The following is a 9937-nucleotide window of genomic DNA, read 5'->3' on the forward strand; positions in this document are numbered from 1 at the left end:
AGAGATAGTAGTAGTAGTAGGAGGAGGAGGTGGAGGAGTGTGGAATTGAACCTCCTGTCCTGCTTTAATTCGCTCAGCTCTGACCCACCTGATTTCCTGCAGGTCATGCTGGCTGGCAAGAGGAATCGATCAGTGAGCTCGATCGGCTTCTCCTGTCAGTTCACTGAGAGCTCGTTGACCCAGATAGGCGCAACGTTGATGAACGCGGAGAGCTCTCGGTCCCACTCAGTCTTTACCATTGTGGTACGTGCGAGAGGGCGAGCAGGGGAGCAGACGAAGGGATGAGGATGGAGTGTTGGGGTTAACGGTCATGCTGATGTCACAGTGAGGAGGAGGAGGAGGAGGAGGAGGAGGAGGAGGAGGAGGAGGAGGAGGAGGAGGAGGAGGAGGCATCTTTGTCGTCCTTGCTCCTCTTTCCTTTCCTACTCCTTAGAGCTTCGCAGGTCGAAAGCAGCAAAACTGATGATAGAGGAGAGTCCCATGTCCGGTATGGTTGCCTTCCTCACTCCTCCGCCATTTCCGCTTCCCCCTTTTCCTCCTCTCTTTGCTCTCCTCTTCTCCTCTCTCCTCTCCTTCCTTCCTTGCGCTCTCCCCTCTTCCTTCCTTTCCTGCATCTCACTGTTCTCAACTGAAATTCTCGTCAGCGTTGGGAAACTCAACCTTGTCGATCTTGCGGGATCCGAGGTTTCTTGTCCCCTTTCTCGTCCTCGTCCTCGTCCTCGTCCTCGTCCTCGTCCATCTCGTTTCAGAATTCCCTTATATGTGAGTAACATGTTGCACAGCGTCAGGGCAAGACAGGGGCGACCGGCGAGAGGCTGAAGGAAGCAACCAAGATCAACTTGTCGCTGAGTGGTGACATGAAATTACTCTTTCTTCCTTTCCCATGCCTCCTGCTGCTGCTGCTGCTGCTGCTGCTGCTGCTGCTGCTGCTGCTGCGCCTGCGTTGGTGGATGCTCTTGCCTTGTAGTCATTTTTGATGACAACCGATGTGTAGCTTCGTCTCTCCTCGTCTCCTCCATCTCACGCTACTTCTCTCAGCTCTTGGAAACGTTATCAGCGCACTAGTCGATGCCAAGACAGCTCACATCCCGTACAGAGACAGCAAGTTAACGAGGCTGCTCCAGGTCCTCCTTCTCTTCCTATCTCGCCCTCCTCGACCACCACCGCCACCACCTAACAGCTCCTCCTCCTCTTGCAATCTCCACCACCTAACTCCTCCTCCTTCTCCTTCCTCCTTCCTCCTACTCTTCATCATAACTTTCATGATCCTTTTTCTTCTCCTTCTCCTGTTCTCATCATCTCATCACCTGCTTATCTTGCTCATTTTTGCGAGCGCATCTCATCTCTGTGCAGGATTCTCTGGGAGGCAATACTAGGACTGTGATGGTTGCAAACATTGGGCCGGCAGATTACAATTATGACGAGACGCTGTCGACTCTCCGGTGCATAGAGGAGGAGGAGAAGGATGAGGATGGGGAGGAGGAGGAGGAGGTGGTGGTGGAGGGCGAGGAGGAGGAGGAGGAGGAGGAGGAGGAGGAGGAGGAGGAGGAGGATTCTGAAAATCAAGTGGGGGATCGCAGGTATGCAAACCGAGCAAAGTCTATCAAGAACAAACCGAAGGTTAGTGGTGTCATTATTCTAAAGCCTATTCTCTTCGATCTTCTCCTACCCTCCTCCACCTCGACTTAGCTCAATTGCATTGCAGATCAACGAGGACCCCAAAGATGCAATGCTGCGACAGGTCTTTCTCATTGTTGTCCCCCTGCCCTCCACACACGCACCATCTTCCTGCTGGATTGTTATTGCAACAGATTACGCCATCTTCCCTGCTCAATCGCTCTCCGTCTTTCTCCTTCTTTTCTCCTCTCCTCTCTCCCTTCTCCTCTCATGCATGCCCACTGCTTTCCTCTGCCATCTCCCCTTCTCTCACGACTTCAACTCTCTTCTCTGGCCTCGTTTGCTCCTTCCCCTTCTCTCTCTCCTCCTCTAACCTCCTCTCCTTCAGTTCCAAGAAGAGATCGAAGCTCTCAAGGCCCAGCTAGCAACTCGAGGAGGGGCTCATCCCTCCGGCAGCCTCTCAGCCGGAGGCCACCACGAGGACGCGATTGTCTCCATGTCAACCGAAGAGCTAGAGGAAACTAAGGTGCTTTCTGCTCCTGCTCCTGCTTCTGCTCCTGCTCCTGCTTCTCTCCCTGCTCCTGCTCCTGCTCGTGCTCGTGCTCCTGCTTCTCTCCCTGCTCCTGCTCCTGCTCCTGCTTCTGCTTCTGCTTCTGCTCCTGCTCCTGCTCCTGCTCCTGCTTCTGCTCCTGCTTCTGCTCCTGCTTCTGCTTCTGCTCCTGCTTCTGCTCATGCTCCTGCACCTGCTCTTAACCTCCTCCTCCTACCCTGCTGCTGCTCCTGCTGCTGCTCCTGCACCTGCTCTTAACCTCCTGCTCCTGCTCCTGCTCCACCACCACCACCTGCTGCCTCTGGGGCTTGTTTCACTCCTTCTGCTCCTCTGATCTTGTTTCCCTCTCGATCTTCTCATTCCTCTCACGCACATGTTCTTCTCTTACACTCTGATGTTTTTTCCTCATCGTGCCCCGGCCTGCAGAGAGAGCTCGAGAAGCAGAAGCTGGCGCTCAAGGAGCAGGAGGTCAGTGAGGAAGAGGGAAAGGAAAGGAGATGAGGAGGTGAAACAGAAGGGAGAAGAGAGGAGGGAGGAGGGAGGAGGGAGGAGGGAGGAAGGAGGTGAGACGGTCCTGCAGGCGGTCGACCAGGAAGAGAAGCAACTTGAGCTGAAGAAAAGAGAGCAGGAGATCACAAGGTCACCCTCACTCCCCTTCCCGCGTTGATGAACTGAGCATACAGCATCTGAGCTCCATCTTCTCTTTCTTCCTCCTCCTGCCTCTGCTCCGTTTCCATGAAAATGTTTTATTTTTCCTGTGTCAGAGAGCAACGAGCCCGCGAACATCTCGCCAAGCAAATCGCTGCCATGCAGGTGACAAGGGCATGGGGAAGGAGAGGGGGAGAAAAGAGGAGGAAGAGATTTCGAAAGCTGAGGAAGAGGAGGAGGAGAAGGACAAGGAGGAACTCACAAACGTCAGGCACAAATCATGCAATCCAACGCGGACGAGGAGAAAGTGAGAGCTCTTCTGCTCCTTCACTTCTGTCATGAAGAGTTCTCAGGTCCGCGAGCTGGAGGAGAAGGCTCAGGCTGCTCGGGACATGATCGAAGAGCAGCTGAAAAAGGTGGGGGAACGTGGGGCAGGTGCTCGCAGCTGCTGACCAGCTCAAGGAACGGGAGCTGAGAGAGCAGCTCAAGAGCAAGGAGGACGAACAGGTTGAGGGAGAGCTAGGGGGAGGCGCAGCGACTGACCGGGAGCTGCCTAGCTGAACATCGAGGAGGAGTTCACGTCGCTGCAAGAGGAGCTGGTGGCGAAGACGAAGAAGCTAAAGAAGCTCTTCGGCAAGTATGAGCAGGTCAAGGAGCAAGTCACGGAAGGTGATGCGAACTCACGAGGAGGAGAAGGGAAAGGAGGAGAAAGAGGAAGAGCCTGAGAGAGGAGGAGAGGGAGAGATGGAACAACAGGAGCCTCCGAGGGCAGCTGGAGAGGAAGAGGGAGATGGGGAGGAGGGGGGAGTGGAAGAGGAGGAGGGGAGAGGAGGAGGAGGAGAAGAGAGGGAGGTGTAAGGAGTGACGTGTCTTTCCCGGCAGCCAAGGAGATGAACCAGAGGGAGAGAGAGGATCTCCTCGACATCATCCGCCAGCAGGACAAGGTGGGCGGAGGCTCTAGAGGCCCTGCAGCTGACTTCAGACCTGAGAGCTGAGAACCATGAGCTGAGAACTGAGCTGAGGTTTGATGGATGGAGGCAGGACCTGAAGCTCATGATGCTTGTGGTGAACTCGTTCATTCCCGAGGAGTATTTGGAGAAGGTAACCCTTGCTGTTCATTGATACATCCTCCGATCAAGTCCCTCCCTCCTGGCCTTCCGGCTCGCGTTTCCTCCTTTCTCCCAAAATTCCTGTATCATCTTTTCCTCTCTTTCTGCCCTCAATCTCCTTTTCAGTCAGTGCTTTCAAGTTTCCATCTCCATGGTTCCTTTTCTGTGTCCTCAGCCTCTGGCTATCAGTGAACCCTAACCTGTCATGCCGCGTTGTCGCAGATACAAGATGTCGCGGTCTATGACGAGCAGCAAAGTGTCTGGGATATCAGGTGAACTAAAACTTCGCTCCCCTTCCTGGCCCCCCACCCCCACACTGGGCCGACCACCCCAGCCTTCTTCCAGCCTTGCCCTTGAGAAAACACCCTTCTGTCCCTCCGAAGGCCTACTCCTCCTGCTCCTCCTGCTCCTCCTGCTCCTCCTGCTCCTCCTGCTCCTCCTGCTCCTTCTGAAACTGATCTACCTCACAGCCACCTCGACGTGTCTGGGCGGCAAGAGGAGCAGAGGAGGAACAAGCAGTAAGGAGGAGAGGATTGTTATACCCTCTCTCATAACCTCACACAGTACGGAAGCGAAACTGAAACCGAGCTCATCGGACAGCTCTGATTCAGAGAGTGTGGGAGAAATGGCAGCTGGTTGTTCCCTCCCCTCAGCGGGGTTTCCCCTCCCCTGCCTGCCCCTCAGTGTCTTCACCCCTGTCTTCAAGCTCGCTCTCCTTCCCTCCCATCCCATCGCTTCCCATCCTCCTCTCCGTCCCTTCCTGTTGTTTCATTCCTACTCCTTACATGTCTTCAAGTCCTCGCCTTATTGAACCTTCTTCCACTGACCGCTGACCTGCCTTCAGCCATGGCTCAGAAGAACATCTTCTTCTCTTACGGCTCCAAGGCGTCTGATCGGTGAGCGGTTTCAACATACGGTTCTTCTTCTTTACTTGTCTACAGCCCCCAGAGCTCCCGCAAGGTCAGCAAGAGGAGCAAGTGACCGACGGGGACTCGGTGAAAGAAGAGTGCCGGCCGATTAGCACGCTGGGAACAGATGGCAAGTAGCGCGGCCGAGAGAGAGAGAGAGAGAGAGTAAAGGTTTGAGAGACATCAATGATTCTGCTTGCTGCTCTATTCATTGATCCCACAAAAACAAGGAAGAGAAATCCTCTTCACCACATGGCGATGCCGCTATCGTTTTGACCAATTCTCTCTTATCTTCATCTTCAGCGTCATCTCAACGTGTGACTGATCTTTATCTTCAGCATAGATCTGTACAGCATCTTGAAGCATCGTTTTCATCCTTCTGTCTTGCTCTTGTTCACCCAATAGGAAGTTAGGCAAAGGAGAAATTCGGTTGGCGAGGACGGAAACGACGCCTCTCGGAGTGATCTTGCGCACCCCGTGACTGCACAAGTCAAGGATAAAGATATTGCCCTTGCTGTCAACCGAAACGCTCGAGCCGCCCAACACATCAGCTGGATGTCCTGCTGGGCCTTGCACAGCTGTGAGGTCGGACGACATGCTGCTCATGTCAGGGCTGTCCTGACCAGCTCGGGGGGAGTTGGATGACGACTGTTCCGACTCCGAAGGGCTCTCCTCCAGTTTGACAGCCTGCGTGTTTGCGTGGCAGCTCCTCCGATGGGTGTACTTGTTCCTCAGGCCCTCGTCCCACCAGAACGTCCTGCTGCCTTCGAAGTCAAGGCCGTGACTTGCTCTCTTCGTTCCCTGCAGGAGTCGGTCAAGAACAGAGCGGTACGCCATCACGAGCACATACCTCAGTGGGGAAGAAGCCTAGTCTACGAAGAATCTGGTACAGCGAGTTGGGTTTGTAGATCTTTCCCTCTTTTCCCGCCATGAACCATTCTCGTCTCCTCCTATGCCACTCGTCCATCATATGATCCTTCACCGTCCAGCCACAAATACCTTTTCAAGATGGTTAGCGGATGAGTGAAATACATGCAGGTGCTACAAGAAGCTTTGGGAAAAGATCAGAAAGCTCTTACCCTTGAGCCTGCTTGGAACTTTTCCAAAGTGTCTGACGACAACTCCATCAGTTTCTAGCACTTCTAGGAATTGCAAGAACGAATTCCCACTACTCAGCGTCTGCAAACAAGGTCATGCACAGAAGTGAAGTAAAAGGTTGTACACCTGCTTTGGTACTCTCTCATGCCCAGATGGCAACGAGCTGTCACTCTCTGCTTTGCATGATGATGCTTTTTGTTCTTCAAGGAGTTTTCCAATGTTTCAAAGTTCGGGTGAGATCGTTTCCCAACATTACTGGCTGCCTCCCATGAGGCCTCCGCCCTTGTAGCAGTTTGTTGATACTCAGCTACCACGGATGAAGAACCACTAGAGATGGATGATACAGCAGATGTTTGATCAGAACTACGTGCATCATTCGCTTTCTGAAGAGACTGCAAAAGACTGTACGCCGAGGGAATGAAATCTTCGTTTCTCAAGGTTTCGGCATGGCTCAATGTTTTGTTCGGCAGGGAACTCAGCATCACCACGTTCTGAGTATTCCAGATGCTGTTTGGAATGCTGTTGGTCGCCACTTGAGAAACAAAATCCGTCTGAGAGCCTTTCTTGTGGTCCTGCGGCGCTTTGGTGTTGACGTAAGACACCATTTCTTGCTCCGCTGCCCGGGGAAATGGGCTGTTATGCTGGATCGCGACAAATTCTGATTGCAAGAGATAGATCTGAGGCTTTCAAACCAAAGCAAGGAAGAGGCCGTGTATATCGAGGGCCTCGTCTGGGAACACTACAAGTAAAGCTGAAGGAAGAGTTCGCAAGAGCAAGGAGCGAGCGGCGAGGAGGAGGGGCGGATGAAGCTACTGGTTGCAGGAGAAAGACAGGTGAAGGGAGGAGCGGAGAGCGTAGGGGGTAGGACGAGGAGCTCTCTTTCCCTTGCTGAACAAGCAGCTTCTCGTGCTTCTTCCTCGGCGCCTCTATCGCCCTAACTTACTTCGACCCCTCGGAAGGTTCAGGGGGTTCTTTCATAGGGAACTGGGGTAGTAAATATAGGTGGGGGTGGTGTCCACCCAAGGGTTTTGGCGTCACGGCGCGAGTGCGTGAGGAAAAAAAAGCTAGAAAAAGGCAAAGAATGTAGTCTTAAAGGGGGTGGGGTAGGTTTGCACGTACGGAAGGGTAGTAGGGGTGGTTGAAGGTGGGCGGTGTAAAATTAACGGAAAGGTGTGGGGGTAGGGTGGTCTTGGCTGTGATTCGTCCACCTATCATTAATCCCGGGTAGGAGGTAGGGGTCAACCTCTCCGAAGAGGGTGGGAGGGACGTAGGACAAGACCAGGAGAGCGTCTCAAACGAGGGTGGGGGTATGAGAACGTTGGGGGTACTGGTACCTTCGGGGGTCAAATACTCATCCTGTCAAGGGGTAGGTAGGTCCAGGAGGATCCCTCCGGAGCTGGGATTGCAACGAGGGCAGCCGTACCACCATGGAAAAGGGAGGGGTGGAAGAAGTAATAAGGGTGGGTAGGCGATGAGTAGTGATTCAAATGGATAACAGCCTCTTTAAAACACTTGTAACGTTGAAGTTAAAATGTTTTTGAGAGAGTGGTCACGGCATGGACCCCACCCTGCCAGGAGTGTGGTACTAATGCTGTGTTCCCGGATCGTGCGCATGCAAATTAAAAAGTATAGTAATAATCACTTTGTATATAACTTAGTAAAAGCATCAGAATACACCGTATCAGAAACAGTACCCCCACTGACTGATCTCAAGTGGTATTGTTGTACCAGTAATCGGACCACCCCACCCACTTAGGAGCTTTCGACGAGAACTGCAAACATCCTGCTGCAGGGCACATCGTGACACAAAAGTATAGCGAGCGCTACTGTAGGGCGCTAGGGCCTCAATGTATCCCAAGTTCCTAGGACATGCTATTCCCAGTAACGCTCTATTGCAGAGGTCGTAGCATCACCGTAGGTAAGTACCCTACATGCCGTGACCAACTAAAATGTAAAAAATCCACGTGACCTCTTCGCGTATCCGATGGGCCTAAAATGTCAGTCACGGCGCGAGGGCTAAAAGTCGACCGTCCATTGCCGAAATTGATACTTTTCGTGAGCCATGCCAAACCGGTCCTCCGTTTTCAATTGCTGCCTTTTGAGGTTCAAATGTTGACAGCTGAAAAGTTAAACATTTGATCGGCTGTCTGAAATCTTTGGTTGACTACGGATTGGTCTGGAGATATTCGGAGAGGTAAGGGAAAGGCAGGATGTAGATAGACTCACTGATAACTCTCCCTCGCTCTTGAGCCCATGGGATCACACAGGACGCTGAACCAACTGCTGCTGGAAGTTACACATGGAAGGGAAGCTGGCGATCTAGCGACAAGAAGTTGACTTTGAAGGACAAGGAGGGATGCCCTTATACGATGAACAACATACGTCTGCTAGAGGAAGATTGGGTGTGGGATCGAAACTAAACTCGTAGAGAGGGTCAGTGTCGTAGAGAGAGTCGGTGGCGAAGGACGACAGCATTCCACTTTGTTTTCGACGAGGGGAAGACTGCAGAGCGAACACAGCAGGACGGGACGAGAAGATGAATGGTGAAGGTCTAAGAGAATCATTGCGGACACGAGGCAAGAGAATGATATGCTGGAAGCTGGAAAACGTCGAGACGAGGAGAGGGGAGAGGGAAAAATAGAGTGACGACGACAGCGACAACTTAAAGAATACATCTGAACATAAGATAAGGCTCTGCTACAGTACACCCTCCATTCAGCGCGAAACGTCTCGTCCTATCTTGGGGAGTTGAGATCTTCCGCTCTCACTGTCTCGCAGCTTCAATCCCTCCATGTTCAGCTCGCTCAGAGAATCCTGAGAAATTATATCAGGTGCGACTGGAAGTGATCTCAAGGAATTATGGTCGTGAAGGATCCGTGAACGCATGAGGAGCAAGGGTCATAGCAGACAAGACAGCATGCAATAGACGAGATGGAGCTGATGAAAGTTTGTGATGGGAGGAAGCGAAAGCTCCGTGAAAGTATGAGATGCTTGTCACCTGCATACTTGAATCTCTCCCGTAGGTGGAGGCGTCGAGCTGGCAGAATGAAGTTATCTCATTTAGAGGCACAATACACAACTAGACTGTTGGTTAACATAACCCGTCCTTACCTTGTCAGTCTGTGTCATGCTGCCGTCAACAGTCGAGTTTGTATCCATCTGCCACTCAGTCTCAACGCAGCGGCAACAAGACAGAAAGGAAAGTCGCACTTCTCTCTTGAGCCTTGGCCCTCCGAACAGCTTCATTGATGCCTACACGAGAGGAAATCATTCAGCTTCCGCCGGTTTGGTTGCAAGAAGGAGGGGTAGACGGGGGGGGGGCAAGATCAAACATGGAGGAAGGCATCACGAACGTGTTGGGACAGCACGAGCAGAGGAGGAGATGAGATGAGGAAACAGATGAGATGAAGAGAAGAACTCACTTGATCAGGAAAGGTCTTCTCAAACAGAAGGGTGATAACCCTCTCCTGGGACAAGAGCAGCTCCAAAACCTGCAGAAAGAAAATGACCAGCAGTTCTCAACCCTGCCCTCTCCTCCTTATACCCTGTCCCGCTCCTCTTTCTGGTCCTCCGTCTCATGCAGGGAGCTAGCGGTGTTGTGCTTCTGCTGAACTATCAGTAGCAGACAGGAAGGAGGCAGGGATGCCTCACCGTCTGTGCGATTTTGTCCAAGGACTCCATCTTGTGTCTTGTGATCTGAAGAGAGGTAAGAAGCTGCGGACAGTGCAGGATTCCTCAAGCCTGCTTCTTGACATCGGCAAGACAGTCACGAAGGAAACCTGAGGAGGAGAGGAGAAGGTCAGGAAGGAGAAGAGAGGAGGAGAGGCGTGGTCACTTTCAAGCTCTGTCCTAGACGCCAGCTCCTTCACATGCGCGGTTCGCACCTTGAGGAAGAAAGAAAGTCATGAAGCAGAAGATGTAAGGAGTGAACAAACAGGAAGATAAACGAGGAAACAGGGTAAGATGAGGTCTTGACAGGAGGGAGGGAGAAGGAAGAGGGAGGAGGA

The 9937-nt window shown here is 52.5% G+C and overlaps 3 protein-coding genes across 3 annotated transcripts in view; 1 reads left to right on the forward strand and 2 right to left on the reverse strand.

Moving 5' to 3' along the window:
- Positions 1–4905, forward strand: part of GUITHDRAFT_141045 (kinesin-like protein) — a gene marked incomplete at both ends in the record, with an annotated part of 6153 nt that extends 1248 nt beyond the window's left edge. Inside the window, 22 exon segments of the mRNA XM_005829661.1 lie at positions 103–243; positions 444–487; positions 645–762; positions 783–852; positions 1039–1124; positions 1354–1620; positions 1706–1741; positions 2006–2143; positions 2594–2635; positions 2748–2806; positions 2932–2980; positions 3087–3122; positions 3169–3231; positions 3251–3322; positions 3373–3484; positions 3698–3759; positions 3857–3916; positions 4147–4196; positions 4395–4442; positions 4489–4559; positions 4769–4820; positions 4866–4905. Of these exon segments, the coding sequence (XP_005829718.1) occupies positions 103–243; positions 444–487; positions 645–762; positions 783–852; positions 1039–1124; positions 1354–1620; positions 1706–1741; positions 2006–2143; positions 2594–2635; positions 2748–2806; positions 2932–2980; positions 3087–3122; positions 3169–3231; positions 3251–3322; positions 3373–3484; positions 3698–3759; positions 3857–3916; positions 4147–4196; positions 4395–4442; positions 4489–4559; positions 4769–4820; positions 4866–4905 (1716 nt within the window).
- A 120-nt stretch (positions 4906–5025) lies between these two features.
- GUITHDRAFT_153494 (hypothetical protein) lies at positions 5026–6854 on the reverse strand. The gene is made up of 5 exons (XM_005829548.1): positions 6187–6854; positions 6057–6130; positions 5912–6011; positions 5683–5831; positions 5026–5633 (listed from the first exon to the last, which is right to left on the reverse strand). Exons 1-5 carry the CDS (start codon positions 6533–6535, stop codon positions 5097–5099), a joined length of 1209 nt encoding a protein of 402 aa, XP_005829605.1. The 5' UTR covers positions 6536–6854; the 3' UTR covers positions 5026–5096.
- A 1272-nt stretch (positions 6855–8126) lies between these two features.
- Positions 8127–9937, reverse strand: part of GUITHDRAFT_164060 (hypothetical protein) — a 6374-nt gene continuing 4563 nt past the window's right edge. Inside the window, exons 14-22 of the mRNA XM_005829549.1 lie at positions 9766–9814; positions 9672–9709; positions 9582–9626; positions 9475–9534; positions 9353–9421; positions 9141–9182; positions 9042–9089; positions 8929–8967; positions 8127–8744 (exon numbers count right to left, since the gene is read on the reverse strand). Of these exons, the coding sequence (XP_005829606.1) occupies positions 8646–8744; positions 8929–8967; positions 9042–9089; positions 9141–9182; positions 9353–9421; positions 9475–9534; positions 9582–9626; positions 9672–9709; positions 9766–9814 (489 nt within the window). The 3' untranslated portion in view covers positions 8127–8645. The remainder of the gene's footprint in view (positions 8745–8928; positions 8968–9041; positions 9090–9140; positions 9183–9352; positions 9422–9474; positions 9535–9581; positions 9627–9671; positions 9710–9765; positions 9815–9937) is intronic.

The sequence above is a fragment of the Guillardia theta genome (genome assembly GCF_000315625.1).
Source record: "Guillardia theta CCMP2712 unplaced genomic scaffold GUITHscaffold_51, whole genome shotgun sequence".
In the NCBI taxonomy this organism is placed as follows: domain Eukaryota; class Cryptophyceae; order Pyrenomonadales; family Geminigeraceae; genus Guillardia; species Guillardia theta.

Coding starts and splice junctions, on each gene's coding strand:
- GUITHDRAFT_153494 (XM_005829548.1), bottom strand. CDS start 6,535: ATGGTGTCTTACGTCAACACCAAAGCGCCGCAGGACCACAAGAAAGGC. Junction 5,832..5,911: donor AGTTCCAAGCAGGCTCAAGG/GTAAGAGCTTTC, acceptor CATCTTGAAAAG/GTATTTGTGGCTGGACGGTG. Junction 5,634..5,682: donor TAGGCTTCTTCCCCACTGAG/GTATGTGCTCGT, acceptor CGACTCCTGCAG/GGAACGAAGAGAGCAAGTCA.